At 43.1% G+C, this 22,916-nt stretch overlaps 1 protein-coding gene across 2 annotated transcripts in view; it reads right to left on the bottom strand.

Annotated features, from left to right (window-relative positions):
- PI4KA (phosphatidylinositol 4-kinase alpha) overlaps positions 1-22,916 on the bottom strand; it is a 163,742-nt gene that overhangs the window by 134,625 nt on the left and 6,201 nt on the right. For both annotated transcript variants that reach the window (XM_040348472.1, XM_040348480.1), the window contains exons 2-6: positions 12,024-12,140; positions 8,182-8,275; positions 6,021-6,109; positions 2,460-2,532; positions 1,223-1,482 (exon numbers count right to left, since the gene is read on the bottom strand). In XM_040348472.1, the coding sequence (XP_040204406.1) occupies positions 1,223-1,482; positions 2,460-2,532; positions 6,021-6,109; positions 8,182-8,275; positions 12,024-12,140 (633 nt within the window). The remainder of the gene's footprint in view (positions 1-1,222; positions 1,483-2,459; positions 2,533-6,020; positions 6,110-8,181; positions 8,276-12,023; positions 12,141-22,916) is intronic.

The following is a 22,916-nucleotide window of genomic DNA, read 5'->3' on the forward strand; positions in this document are numbered from 1 at the left end:
CCTCATTGGTACGCAATCCACCCTGACAAAGTTTAACAGTTTTTCAGTTCATTTTGATAAATCCATAGCCTCTCTCCCCCCTCAGGCACAACGTCTGAGTAACATTCTTGATAGTATACTATTTTTCCAAGCCCACATTACTAATGTTACTCGGTCAGCATATTTTCATCTACACAAGATTACTTGCCTCTGTCCATTCCTCACACCCAACAGCACTGCTGTTCTTGTTCACAATCTAGCCACTTCCCGCATACAATATTGCAGCTCCCTTCTTTTTGGTACTTCTCTGAAGTACCTCCATAAACTAAAATTCATGCAGAACTCGTCTGCCTTTGTCATCACCAGAAACCCCTCCTTTAATCATATTACTCCTGTCCTTCAGCACCTCAACTGGCTTCCGGTCAGATATCTTATTGATTTCAAGATTCCGTTACTTATCTTTAAGGTCATTCACAACGTAGCTTCTCCGTACCTTTCTGAACTCCTGCATATCAATAGACCCTTCCGCACTCTCAGGTCTTCTTCTTCCATCCATTTCAATGTTCCATCCACCTTCCTGACCACTAGAAGACTGAGAGCCTTTAACCGCTCTAACCCTCGACTTTGAAATGCCCTGCCTCCTGACATCTGTAACATTTACTTCCTACCTGTCTTTAAATAACATCTTAAAATTAAATCTCTTTAAACTAGCATATTCTGTCTGACTTCATTGATTTGTTTTTGTCATAAATTTTTATGTAATGTATATTTATTTTTCGTTGCTATCCTGTAAGGCAGTGGTCATCAACCCTGTCCTCAGGGCCCACTAACAGGCCAGATTTGCAAGATAACTGAAATACATCACAGGTGATATCATTTGCTGCTCAGTGATTGCAGTATTCTCGTCTGCATCTCCCCAAGGTAATACATAAAACCTGGCCTGTTAGTGGGCCCTGAGGACAGGGTTGATGACCACTGTTGCATGGTGATCTTGGGTGTTTTGAAAGTAGCCTATAAATAATTTTTTTTTTTTTAAGTAATATTGGTTATGTTACCACATCTGCATGACAGTTTTAAACTGTACTTTACTAGGGATAAATGTAAAACCGTAAAAGACTATGATGCTTGGGCAACTGTCATACATTAAGTCTATCACTATGGTATGCAATAAAAAGGATTTAAGCACTCAAACACATCTAAAAGTTTCTAAACTTAGCAGAAAGTGAATATTACAATGTTATACCTGTGACCCACTAGATACGCTGCTGGTCTTCCTCTTCAGCGAGTCCCCCTGACATACTGTTAGCAGTGAGTTTGGTAGAATAGATCGGAAATCATTGAAAGAGCGCCTGCGGATCCCTTCCAGCTCCTCTGGAGCCTTTAATGATTCAGGAGAGATCTTGGGAAACAGCTTGGACAGAAGAGATTCTTCAGAGTTGCTGTATCGTCCAAATGCCCGAGAGATGCCAATCAAACATGGCACTGCATATTTACACAGGTACTCTGCAGAAAATGATGACTGAGATTTATTATATTGTGCAGCAAAATGCAGACACCATAAAGGCAAAAACACAAACATAACATTTCCATATAATTTATACCTGAACATATCAGCTAGGTTTTCTAATATGCTTGTACATTGTATGCAATGTAAATGCAATCAATAGATAAACTGATGAATGTAAGCACAAGGACGGATGTGCACAAACTTCAGAAAATTAAATATCACACGCCCACGTTTTTTGACGTAGGCCACTTTCACATCAGCGGACCGATCAGATTCTCCTGTTCGTTTTTCAGGCAGACCCAATCGGACCACTCATTGTTCTCTATGGGGCAGCGGATGTCAGCATGTGTCCACTGTCTCCCGCCGGCATCTGATAAAAACAGATGGATGGGGATACGTTTGCCAATCTGGCGGATCGAGATGACAATCAGATAGAGATGGAAATGCAGTCAGTTTCCATCCGACCACCCCATAGAGAACAGCGCGCTGTGTCTGGACCTATTATCCGCCGGCTCAGCAGGGATCAGCAGAGAGATCCCCCGCTCAGCAGGTGGGTCCACTTCGATGAATTCCGCCTCTTCTAATAGGGGCCTTAGAAAATCCATCATGACATCATCAGAATGCAGGGGTGTAATTTCCTTAAAACAAGTACAGAGTACATACTAAACTAATATTATAAAAGCTGCAGTGAAAAATGGGAATAAAACAGAGCAGCATGCACACTAGTCCAATGTAGCTGCATGATGACAAGAAGGGGAAGGTTGGAAAACTGTGTGCATATAGATCAAATAAGAAAAATGGAATCAACAGAGGATCCAACAGCATTTTTTTTAATTATTTTTTAACTAGAAAATAATACCTCTGACATGCCCCATTAAACATAAACCTAACATATCATTACAAACACATACAGACTGAAAAGGTGCCAAAATGAATCATATGCAAAAACTGAGGTCTCATATAATCAGTTCACCTTTGTCCTGAATCTGTACAGACTGGCACATTCCAAGAAGACATTGCATCACATCCAAGATTGTCTCCAATATCTGAGGACACATGACATACAAACATGTTATCTATTGCCAGAGAGATGTGGATGCTAGGAATGAAGCCATAGGTTTACAGGCACCAGCACCTCGAGATTTTCAGTATATGGAACAGTGTACCTTTAAACAGTATATGACACGTGACCCCTGTATACATGGTAGACATAAACAGATGCCAAATGTGACACATTTTATCAAAGCCTTCCTGTGTACAAAGAAAGTATGCTTATTACATTCTTGCTGCTAGGAGGATTCCTAAAACAAGATATTCACACATCAACACCTTTAAAAATGCATGGGGGATATTAGTCAGTAAATTATTTGCTTGCCAATCATCATCAAATGATGTCTCACAGTAGGCATAAAACACGTTTTCTGGTCAGATTTGTCCTTTCATTCACCCCATTGACTTGCACCTGCTGCCTTTTGCCTTAAAGTAGAACTATAGACAACATTTTTTTCCCATTTTGGATAGGGTATGGGTCAGATTTTTTTCCACCATCTGTGTCCCATTGCAGAGGTTTGCCTTTACTTCCTGTACCAAAGCCAAACAGGAAGTGAGAGGAAATCCCTGCAAATTAAGGGAATTCATTGGGGACCCCAAGGTCACCAGAACTAGTGTCCCCACTGGAAAATTTCCCAGCTATTACTTTTCTTGGGACAACCCAAAATGCATGTTTTACTTTCACTTTCAATGATAATGGTAAACAGGATAAACAGAGAGGGTGAATCTCCCTAACCGGAGTTTAGACAGCATTAAAATCTGACAAGGGTTTCAATCCCTTCGCCTCTCTCCAAAACTAAAAAAAAAAAAAAAAAAAAAACATTTTGCCTGTAGTTCTACTTCAAGAGGAACCAGCACAAGGGACACATCCTACTGACTGTAAGTTGTGTCCCTTAAGCTGATTTTGCATTTTTTTTCCCATCCTTGCTACACTTAGGTGTCCGTTTAATAAACATATGTTTATCGGTTCAGTCCTCGGCAGTTCTCAGGAAAATAATCTCCTCTGCAGCCGGTATATAAAAATACTGTGTATATATATATATATATATATATATATATATATATATATATATATATATATATATATATATATATATATATATATATATATATATATATATATATATATATATATATATATATATATACACACACACACACACACATATACATGCGCACACACACACACATATACATGCGCACACACACAGTATCCATATAAAACATGTGTGTGTGTGTGTGTGTGTGTTTTTTTAAATAAATATATAAGCCTTCTTCCCCTAATAACACCAGTTTCTCTGCCAGATTCTCCACCTCAGAGCTGGTGAATCTGGAAGGGAGGTATTTCAGTGGAAGGGCTGCGAGATCGGCAGATTTCAGTTTATTAAACTGGCCGTTTGTGACAAAACAGCCATGTGCTGTGATGAGAAGCGGAGAATATGTTCTCTGCTCCTTATCTCAGCTTATTAAACCAGCAATGCTCTGATATAAGTGGTGATCATCATGATCTCGGCTTATCACGGTTTATTAAACGTACACCTTAGGCTTTAAGAAATAGGACTTATGCTCAATATCCCACAAAAAAACAAATATATCACCAGTTTATCAGTACCTAGATGTGATGGCCGCATTATGATTATTATTATTACTATTTGTTTTTCAGTTCCCCTTTATTTTTCACCCAAACGATCACACACTTGCTGTCTTAGGATGACAATGCTCCCCCAACGCGTTGTAACTATGGAAGAGCAGTAGTATTATCCTACACAGAACACTCAATCTTCTAACAAATATGGGGTGTTCTAGTCAACAGAGATAGTTAATATTTAAAAACAGATAAGAATGAAAAGCAGGCAGAGAAAACAGGAAGTTATCTGATCACTACACTTCAGGCACTTATTAAACAGATGTAAAATAAAAAAATACTTTCATTAGTATAATTCATAGACCAAAAGAGTAGCAAATAAGACCCCTTTCACACTGAGGGCGTTTTGCAGGCGCTATAGCATTAAAAATAGTGCCTGCAATTCGCCATTAAACAGCTGCTCTATTCACTCCAGTGTGAAAGCTGGAGTGGTGCGCTGGAAAAACACGAGACACGTATCAACACACACACACACACACACACACACAAACATACTAAAGCGTGCCTATATTATGCAGAATAAAATATTTACTTATTCTGAACAAGCAGTAAAATAAAATCATTCCTCTATGTATCTATAAGCACTGCAGAGAAATAACATTTCAAAGCTCACAACACAGGTATTAAAATCTTAAGCCCTGTACACACGATCAGTCCATCCGATAAAAACGGTCTGAAGGACCGTTGTCATAGGTTAACCGATGAAGCTGACTGATGGTCAGTCGTGCCTACACACCATCAGTTAAAAAAACGATCGTGTCAGAACGCGGTGACGTAAAACACAACGACGTGCTGAAAAAAACGAAGTTCAATGCTTCCAAGCATGCGTCGACTTGATTCTGAGCATGCGTGGGTTTTTAACCGATGGTTGTGCCTACTAACGATCGTTTTTTTTCTATCGGTTAGGAATCCATCGGTTAAATTTAAAACAAGTTGGCTTTTTTTTAACCGATTGATAAATAACCGATGGCGCCCACACACGATCGGTTTGGACCGATGAAAACGGTCCATCAGACTGTTCTCATCGGTTTAACCGGTCGTGTGTACGCGGTCTTAGATTTGTAATAAGAACAAATTATGGCAGACTGGCAACCCTCTAAGATAAAAAAACAACAGGCGTTTTTAAGCTAGAGTTGGAAAGGACCGTCTTTGTTGTGATAGTTAAAGTGTTTGTTAACCCCCAAAAAAATTAAAAAATAATCCTGTTCCCTTAAAGCATGTTATACAGCACAGTGTTTGTACACCTATATCACCTGCAATACCGTGCTGATCTTGCCTGGCTATACCCTCCCCCCTCTAAACTGACCACAGTGTATCGTGGCTGCTGAGCCCTGTCACTGTGGTCAGTTTACGCGCCTCCATCATCCGCAGATTTTCTCTGTCTCCTCGGTGCTCCAACCATTTACACAACATGCAGTCCAGTGCGTTTTTCTTCTGCATCAAAAATGCATTGCAGCAGGCTATATGGTTTTCAATGGCATAGTTCACCGGTGCTTGCAGTTCCAGTGCTTTCCATTTAAGAAACTGCACTGAAAAGCTGTAAAACTCACCAAAAACTCATTGTAACATACATGTCCTTATTAAAGGTTTAGAAAAAAAATAATAAAAGAAGAAGAGGGGGGAAATGCACTAGACTGCACCAAAAATGCGCATGCAGAAAAGAATCTGAAACGCATCGGGACTGCATTTCTATGGTGTGAACTGGCCCTTAAACCAGCTACAGAGTTGAGGCAGGGGCTTGTTGTTTTGCCTAACCAGTGTAATAGAATTACAAAGAAGATCTGTCCGGAAACTAAATCTAGGCAACATGCCACCTGCATATCTAGGAGCACATCTTACCTGTCCTCTGAATGACACATCTCTATGGGCGACATCTGACAGTAATGTAACCAGGCAGAAGCTGAAGGTCTCTGCAACTGGAAGTGTACCTGTGATATAAAAAGTAAAACTGACTTTATATGTGATAAAGACCATTAATCCCTAACCTAAATCTAGAGTTGGCTCGCATACAGAAGCATTTATTATTCAAAATTCACATAGGAAAATTGTGGACATTTCTTTACACAGGGTAGAAATCTCCTCACACAGCCCTGTTATCTTAATACAGGGAGCCCCAATTTGCGTGCAGAGCAACCTTCTAGTAGAATATGAGGTTAATGCAGGACCATAAAAGCATAAGGTTATAGATGTGAAACACTGATTTTTCTAGCTGGATTTTTGAGTGACAACGCAACAAAGGAAAGCACCGTTTACAAGTGCAGTTGAAGCCAATCCACACTACTGCATGGCAGGGACTCCAATGTCAAAGGGGACATCCATTCTTCTTTCTCCATCAATGTACTAACAGCAAAAATGTAAAAAAAACACCAGTTTCCAAAGTTTTTATACTAAGCTGCAGGGCTGTGTAATACCATTTGTCATACTACTGTGTAAGCCTTCCTTATTTCTTAATCAATTATTTAGCAAGTAATTTTGCCATGGATTACATTTCTCACATAACACTGCCCTTATGTAGTTTATGCCTTCAAGCAGACCTCAATAATAGAGGTTATCTTCCCCTAATACCAATAGACTGTGACTGTTAACGACCATCACAAACATATAAAATACATTAATTTGAATGGGCTGCTGTGCCCATATTTCATACTGGAAAAAGGTTCCTGCGCCTGTTTTAAAAACACAGCCAGAGGGAAATCGCATGGTGCTTTTTCACCATGCCATTTCTGTCAACCGAAAACGCACTGCGTTTTTAGATGCTTTGGCCATAAAGAATGAATGGCAGTCCTGTACGTCTGCAATGGAGCAGTGCGCTGTGGGTGGATGCCTGAACAGGTGCAATTCACACACTGTCCTGCACCCGCAACCACTCACACAAGTGTGAATCTAGCCTAAGCTTAAAATGATACTAAAGTCTTAGTTTTAAAATAACAAACATGTTATACTTACCTGCTGCGTGCAGTGGTTTTGCAGAGCAGCCAAGATGCTCATCTCAGGTCCCCTGTCGGCTCTCCTGCCCCCCACAGAAAGCAGCTTGCTATTTGGGCACCTGAACCGAGCCCCTGCTCTGTGTCCATTTAGACACAAAGCCACGGCTTAAGAGCCGCCCTGCCGCAACAAATGTACGTGGGGCGGTAAGTGGTTAAAGTTCATGTACATGTAAAGGCAGGCATCTCAAATACATTTGACAATATAGTGTACATGTCCCCATGGCTAGCAATATTTAGGCCCCTTTCACAAGGGCAGACCAATCGGGTCCACCTGTAAGTTTTTTTAAGTGGACCCGATCAGACCATCTATTGCCCTCTATGGAAAAGCGTTGGCACTCGCCGACATCCGATCCGATAAAAACAGACAGATGAAGATGAAGGTTTTTTAAAATGCATGAAGGTAAAAAAAACTTCTGAGTGCAGCAGCCTCCCCCAGCCCCCCTAATACTTACCTGAGCCCCATCGCAATCCAGCGACGGACACGAGGGCCTTGACTCTTCAGGGATTCTCCCTACTCAACTGGCTGAGACAACAGTGGGTGCCATTGGCTTCCATTGCTTTCAATCACGGCCAGTGACCCAATGAGGAGAGAGGGGGTGGGCCGAGTCACAGCTCTGAGTGTGAATGGACACGTAGAGCTGCAGCTCAGGACCGAGCCCGCTTGGGTGCCGTTATAATAGCAAGCTGCTTGCTCTGGGGGCACTTGGAAGTTGGGAGGGACAAAGAACGCCGGTGGGGGAGCCAAGAAGGGGAGGATTGGGGGTGCTCTGTGCAAAACCACTGCACAGAGCAGAGAAGTATGACATGTTTGTTATTTCAAATAATAAAATTGCCTTTAATATCACTTTAATGTACTTAAACCCAGTGAGATGTGTTTCTACATCCCTCAGCTTTCATACAGGTTTCACATATTTTTCCAATTGAAAAGTTGATAACCGGATGAATGTTGGATAAATACATTTATAAATATACATTATACAAGTGCTAAATGTACTGGTATAGTATATCCTCACCTTTAGCTTTCCGAAAGGTGTTCTCCTCTATCCACAGAACCTTTGGAAGACCTTTCAAAAGTCTCAGAAGATAGGGAACCACTTGGTCTTTGTGCTAAAAAAAAAAAAAAAAAAAAGGATATATAATTTATGCAGTATTCATCTTTAATTGGTAAATAGAACACTTGCAGTAAAACCTGTCTAAATGACTGCAAGCAGCAGTTACTACTGTTTAGAAACTGCTCATTCTGTAATGGCATACAAATAACATGAAAGGAGGGAATGCAGTGGGAGAGCTGAAAACATTATATGACTACAGACTTTACAGTACAAGAAAACCAACCCATCTTTTGTGTATGTTAAAGTGGTTGTATAGTCAAATTTTTTACTTTTACCTACAGGTAAGCCTATAATAAGGCTTACCTGTAGGTAAAAAAAAAATGTCCTAAACCTTTACGGTTTAGGAGTATTTCCCTCGCAATTAGCCGCTGACTACAGCGGCGAATGCGCACAGAGGATTCTCGGCAGACGCCGGACCTTGACGGAAAGAAATCTCCCTTGCGCATGTGCAGGAGTGACGACATCGCCGTTCTAGCCACTCACAGCGCAGTTCTAAGGTAAGTATTTCATAATGAGCTAGTATGCGGTGCATACTAGCTCATTATGCCTTTTGCCTTAGGTGGCACAAAAAAAGATATATATATATATTTTTTTTTAAACTTTGACTAGACTGGAGGAAAGTTTTTATTGCATTTTGCCTCTGTAGGAGAGATTAAGGCTCAGTTCACACTGATGCGACATGGGGTCTCACAAGTCGGATCCTAAGTCGGATTACATGTGAAATTAAAGGTTTCCCTATGGGCGCTGTCTTAACTGATACCATACAAGTCTGTCTGACTTTAGAAAAGGTTCCTGTACTACTTTGATACAATGTCAATACCATAGAGTGTAAAAGGTCACATTAAGTTGCAGGGCAAATTCGGATCAGAAGTCGAGTGACTTTCATGTCGGAGCAGTGTGAACCTGGGCTAAATGTTTGTTTGTACAGGTGAACATTGTCAATGAAACAGGAAGTGAGGGGAAATCCAAAAATGTATACAGTGGGGCAAATAAGTATTTAGTCAGCCACCAATTGTGCAAGTTCTCCCACTTAAAAAGATGAGAGAGGCCTGTAATTGTCATCATAGGTATACCTCAACTATGAGAGACAAAATGTGGAAACAAATCCAGACAGACAATCACATTGTCTGATTTGGAAAGAATTTATTTGCAAATTATGGTGAGAAATAAGTATTTGGTCAATATCAAAAGTTCATCTCAATACTTTGTTATATATCCTTTGTTGGCAATGACAGAGGTTGAACGTTTTCTGCAAGTCTTCACAAGGTTGTCACACACTGTTGCTGGTATGTTGGCCCATTCCTCCATGCAGATCTCCTCTAGAGCAGTGATGTTTTGGGGCTGTCGCTGGGCAACACAGACTTTCAACTCCCTCCAAAGGTTTTCTATGGGGTTGAGATCTGGAGACTGGCTAGGCCACTCCAGGACCTTGAAATGCTTCTCACGAAGCCACTCCTTCATTGCCCTGGCGGTGTGTTTGGGATCATTGTCATGCTGAAAGACTCAGCCACATTTCATCTTCAATGCACTTGGTGATGGGAGGAGGTTTGCACTCAAAATCTCACGATACATGGCCCCATTCATTCTTTCATGTACACGGATCAGTCGTCCTGTTCCCTTTGCAGAGAAACAACCCCAAAGCATGATGTTGCCACCCCCATGCTTCACAGTAGGTATGGTGTTCTTTGGTTGCAACTCAGCATTCTCTCTCCTCCAAAAACGACAAGTTGTGTTTCTACCAAACAGTTTTACTTTGGTTTCATCTGACCATATGACATTCTCCCAATCCTCTTCTGGATCATCCAAATGCTCTCTAGCAAACCTCAGATGGGCCCGGACATGTACTGGCTTAAGCAGGGGGACACGTCCGGCAATGCAGCCCGGCGTAGTGTGTTACTGATGGTAGCCTTTGTTACGTTGGTCCCAGCTCTCTGCAGGTCGTTCACTAGGTCCCCCTGTGTGGTTCTAGGATTTTTGTTCACCGTTCTTGTGATCATTTTGACCCCACAGGGTGAGATCTTGTGTGGAGCCCCAGATCCAGGGAGATTATCAGTAGTCTTGTATGGTCTCCATTTTCTAATTATTGCTCCCACAGTTGATTTCTTCACACCAAGCTGCTTGCCTATCGCAGATTCAGTCTTCCCAGCCTGGTGCAGGTCTACAATTTTGTTTCTGGTGTCCTTTTACAGCTCTTTGGTCTTCACCATAGTGGAGTTTGGAGTGTGACTGTTTGAGGTTGTGGACAGGTTTCTTTTTTACTGATAACAAGTTCAAACAGGTGCCATTAATACAGGTAATGAGTGGAGAACAGAGGAGCCTCTTAAAGAAGAAGATACAGGTCTGTGAGAGACAGAAATCTTGCTTGTTTGTAGAGGGGACCAAACACTTATTTTCCATCAAAATTTGCAAATAATTTTTTTCCAAATCAGACAATGTGATTGTCTGGATTTGTTTCCACATTTTGTCTCTCATAGTTGAGGTATACCTATGACAGGGTTTGACAAATTTGCTTGGAATCTAGGAGCCAGCTAAAAAAGTTAGGAGCCAGAAAACGCGCCCCGTCCCGCCAAGCTCGCGCGCAGAAGCGAACACATACGCGAGTAGTGCCCGCATTTGTAAACGGTATTCAAACCACACATGTGAAGTATCGCCGCGATCGTTAGAGCGAGAGTAATAATTCTAGCTCTAGACCTCCTCTGTAACTCAAAACATGCAACTTGTAGAATTTTTTAAACGTCGCCTATGGAGATTTTAAAGGGTAAAAGTTTGTCAGCATTTCACGAGCGGACGCAATTTTGAAGCGTGACATGTTGGGTATCAATTTATCCGGCATAACATTATCTTTCACAATATAAAAAAAAAAATTGGGATAACTTTACTGTTGTCTTATTTTTTAATAAAAAAAAGTGTATTTTTTCCCAAAAAAACTGCGCTTGTAAGACCGCTGCGCAAATACGGTGTGACAGAAAGTATTGCAACGATCGCCATTTTATTCTCTAGGGTGTTAGTATAAAAAAAATATATACATAATGTTTGGGGGTTCTAATTAGAGGGAAGGAAATGGCAGTGAAAACAGTAAAAAAACACACATTAGAACTGCTGTTTTACTTGTAATGACAACGGCCACCAGATGGCACAAGGTCACAGAAGGAAGCTTAGGCCTTCACAAGGCTGCAAAGCCGCGGCCTAAATTACAGGCCGTCACAGGTCCGCCACGATCGCGCGGTGGTGGGGGAGCACGGAGACACAGGATCCTTTGCCTCCGTGCGCCACCACCTCCTCCGCCGCGCGATCACGGCGGGCCCGCAGCGGCCGCGGCCTCAATTACTGGCGGACGCGGGCGCCAGGTCACAATTTCTTGTCGCAATTGCGACCTGGCGCCCGGATTTTGTCGAGCCCTGACCTATGATGACAATTACAGGCATCTCCCATCTTTTTAAGTGGGAGAACTTGCACAATTGGTGGCTGACTAAATACTTTTTTGCCCCCACTATATTTGGCCCCAGAACAAGAAGAGAGGTGAAATCTCCCATTAGGGACACCTGTTCCACAAAGAACTCTATAAGAGGGGAATTCCCCTCACTTTAGAAGATTTTATCCAACTTTCTCTTTGTGTCTCTGGGACAGGTTGTGAAGGGAAAACTCCCCAACAGTACATAAAGAGCAACAAATAACCTGAAAAGAGTAATTGTGGGCTGACAGTAACAAAAGGTCATAAATTAAATGAATAGTATAACACATACCTGAAGTTCAGATTCAACCAAGAAAATGCCTAAAGCAATAAGGGCATGTCTTCTTCTCTCATCCAGTTGAAATACCCCATGGAAGTCAACAGGGCACATACACAGCAGCTTCTGTACCTGCAATAGAGCAATAAAGAAGGTCCAGAAACATTTTACTACTAAATACCACAAATATGGAAGCCAATAGCACATAACAAAACATCTTATATAAAGCAACAAAGTAAAGATCTGCATATCTAACTTTTCCAGTGAAGTTTAAAAGGAGAAGTAGGGCCAAAGCTCTTTTGACCATACGTCTCCTGTGGGTCACGGCAGTGCCTTTCGTTCTGCATGCCTGTGACCCATCTTCAGCCGATAGTGGCCTAAAGTCCGCTGTTGCCTAATGTCACTCAGCCGGTCTAGGCTCTGGAAGGATCCCGACTTTAATGTCAGAAACCACCCAGATGCCTGGCCGGAAGCTGGCTCAGCTTCTCGGTGCTCCACTGAGAGCCTAAGCCATCTGCTCCCATCCCCTCCACAGCCCAGCACTCCAGTGAGTGCTGAAGGGGCAGAGCAGAGAGTAGGTGACTGACAGCCACCGCTCTTTGCTCACTGCAGACCGGGCGGTCATTGATCACTCAGTTCTCAGTATAGAGGCGGTAGAGAACCAATACTGCATTTACCTAGGTGAGTATGATTCTTTGGGAGTTTTTTTGTTTTGTTTTTTATCTCATACTTCTCTTTTAATGTGCTTATATTTTGCCTTCTCTGGTTCCTTATCTCCCCCCTTTCTCCAAATCATCATGCTAATTACATTTGAAAATAAAACCTGTTTTCATTACATACCTTATTTTAGAACCAGTGCTTTGCAATACAATGCAAGCAAACAGATCATGGCTGCTGAAGGAGACCAGCAGGATGCTGTATACAGCTTCCTGAAAAAAAATCACAGCACCCTGCCTCAGTATGCCTCTCAAGAGCCCTCAGTCCTAAAACAAGCAGTAATGCAGTTCTTAGGAGGTGTTACACATTCATCAAAATACCTTGATGAGTAGATGTCAGTCTGTGGAGTGGGTATTTCTAGGGCAGGCTACATTTATATGTATATTGCCATAGGCAACACCCACCTGAGATGCTGCGCCTCCATGATTGAAAGAACTAAAATTAAATGAATGCAAGGAATGAGACAGGGACAGCCAGGCTGGAGAGAAAAGTGCTAGATGATGCTGGGCCTCCTTTAGCCAGAAAATTAAGTTTTATAGATATTTCTGGTTGAAACACTGGGGGGGGGGGGGGGGGGGGAAGGATAAGTTCATCTTTGTAAAAAAGCTTGCAGAGCATAGCACCCACGAGCAGCAGATTATGGGTGCAATGCAGAGCAGTGGGCAGTTACACACTGCCAGGAAGACTCAATGAACTACCTAGAGCGCTCAACAGTGCCCTGGTAGTTCAGCAAAGGCTGTCAGTACTTGTAGTTTTCACATTCACAGAACTCTGAATAAATGATGCGGCTGGGAAAGATCCCCCACTTGCTGTCACACAACAGGGGATCGGAAAGTTCGGGGGCCATTGCTACAGTTGCATGTTACACCCTGAATATGGGTGCAATATGTAACAATAATGCAAAAGCTTAACTTAATCTTAAAGTGGATGTAAAACCTAGACATTTTACACCTTAAAGCGGGAGTTCACCTAAAACATTTTTTTTAACATTAGATTGATGCTCATTTTGTGAAGGGGAATCGGGTGTTTTTTTTTTTTAAATCAAAGCAGTACTTACCGTTTTAGAGATAGATCTTCTCCGCCGCTTCTGGGTATGGTCTTCGGGACTGGGCGTTCCTATTTGATTGACAGGCTTCCGACAGGCTTCCGACGGTCGCATACATCGCGTCACGAGTAGCCCGAAAGAAGCCGAACGTCGGTGCGGCTCTATACGGCGCCTGCGCACCGACGTTCGGCTACTTTCAGAAAATCATGATGCGATGTATGCGACCGTCGGAAGCCTGTCAATCAAATAGGAACGCCCAATCCCGCAGCCCATACCCGGAAGCGGCGGAGAAGATCTCTCTCTAAAACGGTAAGTACGGCTTCGATTTGAAAAAAAACGAGCCTCAATCTAATGTTAAAAATTTACTTTTTGGGTGAACCTCCACTTTAATGCATTCCTTGCATTAAGGTAAAAAATGTTTAGGTGTTCGCATCCCCCCTCACCCCACTTTTACCTGAGCCCTCATTCGATCCAGCGCAGTGTAAGTCTGCAGATCTTTTCTCCCCTCACTACTGGGTCTCACCGGTTCTGCTGGGACACTGTGAGCCATTGGATTTTAGTGCGGTCAATCAAGTCTAGCGACGAGGGGGCTGGGCCGAGTCCTGCTGACTGTGTCAATAGACGCAGCAGAGTGACTTAAGCGCGAGCATGCACGAGTGCCCCCATGGGAAGTGGCTTCCCATGGGGGCACTGGCCAGAAAGGAGGGGCCAGGAGCAGCAGCCGGGGACCCGAAAAAACAAGCTTCCCGGCGGCTCTGTGAGATTCCATCGCACAGAGTATGTAAGTATAGACATGTTTGTTATTTTACAATCCTTTTAAACTCTGTATATGCAAGAACAGATTCACAGGACGCAGTCACCGTTTAAAATATCCATTGGACCAATAATTATTATTACATTGTTTTATGCAGAAGATAAGAAAAGTGTGAGATGTTATTAAAAACTAGCAAATAGGATAATGTTGCATTTCATGTTGTCAGTTATGCCCAACAGTTGCAAAACTAAAACCTTGAGAAGGAAGGGGAAGAAGAAGGAGAGAGAACTTCTAGGAAAGCTGAGTCTGTGGTTTTTGAAAGACAAGGAAACATTGCAACATTGCAAGCAAGATGGAGACTCTTGTGCTTAAATGAACAATACTGTGAAAGTCCATGTCGGGTGCTGGGGAGGGGTATATCTGTGGCAGACGCCATCCTTATTGGTTCTTTCCGCGGGTTCCAGGTGCGGCATCCACCTTTAGGGTGCACGCATCCAACGGACCCCGGCGATGGCCTTTCAGGCTGGGGTCATATACTACGCGGAGCTCGAAATTGCTGAGAGGGGCCCCAGTGACTTACTGGGTCCCCCGCTTTACTGAGAAGATCCCAGGCTGGGTGCCGCTCGTTTGGGGGGTTGGCTTGAGGAGAACCCGGAGGCAGGTTGTCCAACAGAGCTTGAACGAACCACCGGGGATCTGGTGACTGGAATGCTGACAGGTACTCTTTGCTATCATCCAGTGACCTATGTTCAATCCAGGGCTGTGGAGTCGGTAGATAAATGTTCCGACTCCTCAGTTTTATGTACTTCCAACTCCGACTCCGACTCCCCGACTCCGACTCCTCTGTATTAATATGCGAATGTATTTTATACATTCCTTGAGGGAAAGAAACGCAACCTACCACAGGACTACTGGCTGGGAAGCCAACAGTCTACTGTATTGCACAGTTTAAGCAAAAGACAAACACAATGAAAACAATCAAGTGGCTGGATAGTAGCAGCAGGCATAAACATCAGGAACAGGATCTTTACCAGTTCAAAAATACAAACCACATTATTTGGTTGTTTTAGAACAAAAACAAAGCTTATCAATAATGAACCAAAAACAAAATGTGTAAAACCTAGAAATGGTTTATATTAATCTTGAAATGTAGTTCTAGGCTTAGCAAATGCAAATCAATTCAATGTAGAGTTCTAAGGAAGAGAATTGCCTCTGCCAGATCCTCTTTCAAAGAGGCTCTTAAGTCAGACTGAGCCTAGGTTCACACTGCTGCGAATTAAAAATCGCGGTAAAATGCGTGATTTTACCGCGATTTCGCGGCTGCGGCCACAATTTAATGTAAATCGCGGCCCGAAATCGCAAAAAGTAGTACAGGAACTACTTTTTGAAATCACAGATGTGGCGTCGCACTGATTAGGACAGTGCCATTGCCGCCGATTTGAGATGCGATTTGACATGTCAAATCGCATCTCAAATCGTTCCAAATCGTACCCAGTGTGAACCAGGGCTTTATTATTTTTAGGGCTGAAAATAATCTTTCGACACTGACTTGGGTGGGTGGCATTGCAGTAACTATTCTGGCCACATCACTAACGATCTCTGGATAAACAAGGATGGCTTCTTCAACAGTAAGTTTTGATGAGCGATCATACTTTTCAACTTCTTTTAGTGCTTTATAAAACTCCTGTTGGAATTTTTTTATTTGGACACTTACTGGTTCTCTAACATGCGTTCCCTGTAAAAGCAGAACACAACACTATGGAAAGTATAAGTATTGCAGCTCCTAATTGTGTGTTGCGTGCCATATAGTGAAGCACATGAAAAGCATGCTTCTTCACGGTCACTTAACGTGTTCGTTTTGCGGTTACGTGAGGCACTGCATGCATTGGTCTTTATTCTTACAGTAGAGAAGTCATTAATTATAACTTTTTGTGAATTGGGACATTTAAACTTGCTTTTTTTTTTTTTTATTCCAATCTAAATTTAGTAGGAGTCGGAGTCGGTGCATTGTTTGCCGACTCCGACTCCAGGTACCCAAAATTTCCCCCGACTCCGACTCCACAGCCCTGGTTCAATCTACTGGGAGGATTTGCTCAATTCGTCCATTTAGCTCATTCAAGTAATAGGCCTGTGGCAGAGGGCCCTAGAGCCAGGCCTGTGGCAGAGGCCTGTTCCTCCCAGCTACTTAAAGTGACACTTCGGCTGCCAGGCTTGTGACAGAAGTCTGTCCAGGGGCACTTCACCCACTCTGGCTAGAGTGGCAACGAACTGTGACTACTATCATTGTGCTGCTGAGAGCAGGATTGCTCTTTCTATATCCAGGCCTGATACCGCAAGTTCTCTATCGCTTCATCAACCTTTCCTTCCTACTACATGTTGATGTTGGCTATGTTGGGCCTGAAATAAAGCATTTGAAAACCTTTCTTCGTGTACTGGACATTCGCTCACTACTTTATTCACCAGCTGCACCCCTAGACAACTTTGAGGTAACCCAATATGCCGATCCCAACAAACCAGCGGCTCCTGCGGGGGTAGCGCTACACTTTAAAAACCTTGCCACCAAGGGCAACATTCCGGAGTTGTATGTTCAAAGCTGCACATGATGCTTGTATTTAGAGTGTATTTATCAAACATTTGATAAGGCAAATCTAGAAGCTGATACTTCTGACTACCTTATAAAATGCTAGTTGTCTGTCTGGAATACAAAATCTCTGACTTCAACACATTTCGAGCCACTGATCTGGATCAAGCATGTAGCAAATGAAGTCCAAACTTCTGATCTGCATGCTTGTTCCAGGTCAGTGACTCAAAAAGAACTGAAGACATTGAATCAAAATGACAGCCAGGCTACCAGCAACTTCAGGAGGAGGATGCAGCAATGGCATCATCCAGGTCTTTCTGAGCACATCTGATACAATGAATAACCTTTATTTCACAAAGGTATACAGCCTTGAACAGGAAGCTGAATCTGCCAAAAATCCTCCCAGCTGTGCCTCCACACAGCAGCCGAATACTGTTCTGAGCATCCTTCTTCCAACACCGTGAAAGATAGATATCGCCAATTGCTTTCTTCTACGCATCTCTATACAATTTGAATACCGCTACAGCCACTCCTCTCGAATCTCACACTTCCTCCACCCGCTACAACTGCCCACCCATATGGCTGAACAACTAGCAGACCTCAATGCCCCCTTCTGAGCCGGAAATTTCAAATTCACCACCTTTACACAAAGCCTTGATGGCTATTGTAATGAGTACTTTAGCACATTCGCAGACTCCCCAACTCCACACCTATGCAAATCCTTTAACCATATTATGCAGAAAGCAGACATTCCAAAGAAATCCTTAGAAGCCCTCATTATCACTATTCCAAAACCAAGTAAACCCCATGATGACCCAACCAATTATCACATCTAAATTCTGATCTTAGAATATTAGCTAAAAACCTCACCTCCCGTAACTCATTACACATTCCCACCCTAATACACGCTGACCAAGGCGGCTTTATCCCACGACAGCAAATATCTCACGGCACTAGGAGAATCATAGACCTCATACAATGGGTTGAATTCCACAAAATGCCTTCTTTGCTCTTCTCTCTGGACACAGAGAAGGCGTTTGACAGAATCCACTGGTCCACCTGAAATCCGTCCTTCAGAAATTTGGATTTGCAGGCAACATCAACACAGCAGTACTAGCTCTGTATTCACATCCCTCAGCAAAAGTATGGCGGTCTGGTATGACTTCTGATCCTTTTGCAATCTCAAATGGCACAAGACAGGGCTGCCCCCTTTCCCCATTAATATTCGCTCTAGTGATGGAAGCCCTTGCAACGTCCATACGATCTCCCCGTCTCGAGATTACAAATCAGAAATGCTACCCACCCATCAATCAGCTATATGCTAATTTATGATGTCATTGTAGTTATGGCTAATTTCCTCCAGTCTCTTCCAGCACTCCATGATCTTCTGATCCATTTTGGTCAATTATCTTTATACAACGTTAACTGCCCTCAATCCAACTTGATAGGTATTTACCTAGATCAGGGGTGACCAAACATTTTTCAAAGAGGGCCAGAATTGATGAAGTGAACATGCGTGAGGGCCGACCATTTTGCCTGAGATTCTTTGAACCATTAAAAATTCGGTCTAAGTGTGTTCCTCTGATCACTAATACACTGCCTAACAAGAATTCTCTTACCTTTGTGGCTATGTGTGGTAAAGAGAGGAGCTCAGGCGTATTTTTTTGGATATATCAGCTTTATCGGCGTATAACATGCACCTTCACTTTAAAAAAATCTTAAACTTTTAAATAAGGGTCACTGCCCATCAATACAGCCTCACAAGTGCCATAAATGCAGCACCCCCATTGTCCTGAATGCAGCACCCCCCTTGCCATGAATGCAGCACCCCCCTTGCCATGAATGCAGACTCACCATTGCAGCCTGATTCATTCATCTGCAGCATTGGAGGAGACAGGGAGGGGGCGGGACAAGTGCCAACAGACATATAGGAGACTTTCCTATTTTATCGGTGGCCTCTTTAATCGAAAGTCCCGCCTCCTGTGATGAACAGAACAGTCGTCCAATGGCAGCACAGGAGACGGGACTTCCTTTTACATAGGCTGCCGTGTAAACAGGAAGTACTCCTGTATGCACAGCGCTCGTCCCTCCTCCTCCAAGGCAGCCAGCATGTATTTATTTTGTGGCGCTCTGGGATTCGTTGGGGGCCACAAAAGACATACATGTCAAAATGACCAGGCGGGCCGTTCAAAACCGGAACGTGGGCCGGACTTTGGACATGCCTGACCTAGATAAAAAAGTACAAAATTAACTCTCACATTTTCCCCATTCCCGTGGGCCCCAGCCTCAACGTTTACTTACCTAGGGATACAGTGAACAGTCGCCTCAAGCAACAACCTTCATACAAGCTATGAAGCACTTCACAAGAAACTGCAAGATATCTGCTCCTCTCTCAGATCCACCGGGCCTCCTGGTATGGTAGAATAGCACAAGCTAAACTGTTTCTCCCCCCACACCTTTTATACTTGTTCAGCACTCTCCCAGTCCCATTATTAGCCTCTCAACTGGACAAGCTCCAACGTATCCTCAAAAAATTCATATGGGAAGGCAAGCATCCTAGAATCAAGCAGTCTGTCATGTATACCGCAACGTCCAAAGCAGGAATGGGAGCTCCCAACCTCAAGAACTACTAAAAAGCCATCCTTCTAAACCAAAATCAACATAGGTGGTCACCCACCTCCCATCCTCTGTGGGCACAGATTGAAGAAACCTCTCTCAGCCATTCCACCAAAGCCTTCCTAGCTGCTATATGGATGCAACACCGACCAGCATTATCCTACCTAAGCACAATTAATGCATCTATCAAAGTCTGGATCTCAAACTGCTGGGCTCGTAAAAAAAGTTACGGAATCTTTTCCTTTGTCAGCGCTAGAATTATTATGCTCTGATATGTCATTATCCTCTTTGATACCAGCTGGTGCTACCACAATTGGGAGCATTCTCCATGAAGGAAACACATGCACCTTCCAAGACCTACACAAAAAATACAATTTCCCCAACAAAGACTTCTTCAAATATTTAAGAATGTGGCATGCCCTGGCCACCATTAAATGGTCAGATCAGACCATCACTTCCAACATCATATAATTCTATGAACATCCTACAACCTCTACAAAGGGATTCAATCTTTTACAAAAAGCTCGACTCACACAGAACCCCAAAAAACTGTCATCAATTGAAACAATTTAGAAATCTCATAAAACTTTGTGACAAACCTAACATCTTGTCACCTAGCAACACGCATCACCCTAAAAGCCTCCAGATGCATTTCACATTGGGAAACGGCACAGAAACGACTTAATCAATGGTATTATACACCAACAAAACTATCCCGTTCTCGTCCACCCACTCATCCATTTGGTGGAGGAACTGCGGAGAAGCAGAGTTTACAATACACATCTGGTTGTCCTGCCCCCGGCTCCTTCCCTTTAGGCAGTCTGTTCAAGCCCTCATTTATCAGCCTCACAGGCAATCCTGCAACCCCCCCCCCCCCAATTTGCACTTCTGGGTCTGGGGATAGAAACGTGGGAAGCCCCATATCACATTATCCTCACCCACATTTCATTGCAGCCAAACTCTCAATAACAAGGAACAATATCTCTCCCCCCTCCACTGCTAGTCAATCAAATGCTCAACCAACATCTCCAGATGGAACTTATGTTCGCCAAAGCAAACTTGACCCTAAGTTCTCCCCAAGAAAACCTTGAAGGGCTCTCTAGCTGGCAGGGGTGGAGGGCTGCACTGGCCGGTCGGGGGGTCGGATATGGAACGAAAAACCTAAAGGGCATGTGCCTCTGGAGTGGCAGTCCGGGGGTATCTGAGAATCACTGTGAGTGAGGGTCACATTGATTTAAGATACCACGGTCACTGCACCAGATACACGCTTTTTTTAGCACCTGCCTCCTGGGCCGGGCCATTTGGCTAGGACCGGAGGAATTTTTTATTCCTGGCCGGAGGGCCTGATCTTTGTAGAACACAATGACCACTTCTTTCTCTCCTCTTCACTATCCCTTTCCCCCACTTTATTTTATTTAAGCCTATGTTTGTCACGTTTTTGTCTTATTTTTGTTTGTGCACGTTTTGTTCACTGTGTGACTATTAGGTTGCCAGTCCTCGGGCCAGCCCTGAACGTCTTGGGAGTAGGTGGACATGGCCTTCTGGCTTAGTTCACTTGCTCTCATGGGGTCCCCCTTCGGGGGAGCCCCACCTAGTACTGGGAGGGTTCTGTTTCGGCAGTCCCTCCAAGGAAGTTGGGTCCGTGTCGGCTTTGGTTGCTCGGACCACAGTACCTTAGTCCCCGTCTGGAGGCTGACGCCCCGGGGGATCAGGGTTTTTGGGTCCCTTCTTCATAGGAGGACCACTAACATTGCACCCGTCTGCCCGTTTTTGTGAACACTCCTTATGCGTGTGCACATTTTTTCTGCACCAGGTGGAGTTTTTTGGGTGTGTTCACACGCCAAAGGCTTTTCACAAAAAAAAAAAACTTGACCCTAAATTCCAGAAAGCCTGGACCCCCTGCTTCACCTACTCCAACCTGGACTCTACCTCTTTATGCCATTAGCTTACTAAACCCAATCATACTTGCCTCATTGAAAAGATATCCCTCTCTCTGTCTCCTTAACTTACTTTCATACCTTGTTGCAACACCCCCCACCTGGAACGGAATCCTGGACTACTATGTATAGTTTCATGATCTTGTTTTGATGCGTTTATATTCACTACTGTTTCTTTGCTTATCCTCTTTGTATTGGGTCACCATTGCCTTACGATACACTTGTACGTAAATATTTCTAAACCTTCAATAAAACTTTAACGTGAAAAAAATAAAATAGCAAGCACGTCAAGCCATAAAATTGTATATGCCTGTGAAATCACAAAACAATATGGTACCCAAAACTCTCCTTAGCAACACTTTTAAAGCCTTTACAGACAAATCAGTTTACAGTTGATTATTGCTTTCACTCCATTAGCAATGATACCTCACATATGTGGCACAATTGATGTTACATACTGTACATGTGCTCGCTCTGTCTTGCACTTGTATCTTGGGTGTGTGTGGCAGTGAAAGGGGTGCTCTATGTTTTTTTAAATTACCTCTACAGCTTTTTTTTTTACAATTTTTTTTTATTTATTATTGCTATCGCAAGCCCCCTATGTGACAGCATGGGCAGGAGACAGGTATTCTTTATGGAGGGGGGTTTTAAGACCTTGAATGTCTCCCCTTTCCTCCAATGCAGCTATTCCAGCACAGATAATACACGTTGCATCTGAGGTCATTAGTGACAGGAGGGATCAGGGAAAAGATGTCCCCCATGGTCCTCTTGCTCTCATTGGGGATGCTGTTTCCCGCAGTCCTTAGCTCCTCAGAGGAAAGGGAGAGCCCGGCAACTACCGTGGGTGTCACCAGCAGGAGGGAGGTGACACTTTGTAAACCCTACAAAAGTGATCTTTAACCACTTGTCAACATGTCGTTTATAAATGTACCTTAGTGAACAAGTGATTAAGCTATAACAGAAAAAAAAGCACATAAATGTACAATATTCTTCTTTGTGAAATCTACCATATATGTCCCTTAATTCACCAAATGCCACTGCCTGCCCAAGAACAAGCTCAGCATTTTAAAAGCTGTACACACTGACCTTTGAAATTAAATTTTGATCTCCTTTGGAATGCCTACATTCCATGAAACCAAGGATTTCAGTAGTGATGGTTTAAAAAAAACAAAAAAAACACACACATGTTTCAGAAAACATAATCCACAGCTACAAATATCAAAGAGAATTCCAAGACTTTAGGCTATACATATATTGA

Source organism: Rana temporaria, chromosome 1 (assembly GCF_905171775.1).
Source record: "Rana temporaria chromosome 1, aRanTem1.1, whole genome shotgun sequence".
NCBI classification, from domain to species: domain Eukaryota; kingdom Metazoa; phylum Chordata; class Amphibia; order Anura; family Ranidae; genus Rana; species Rana temporaria.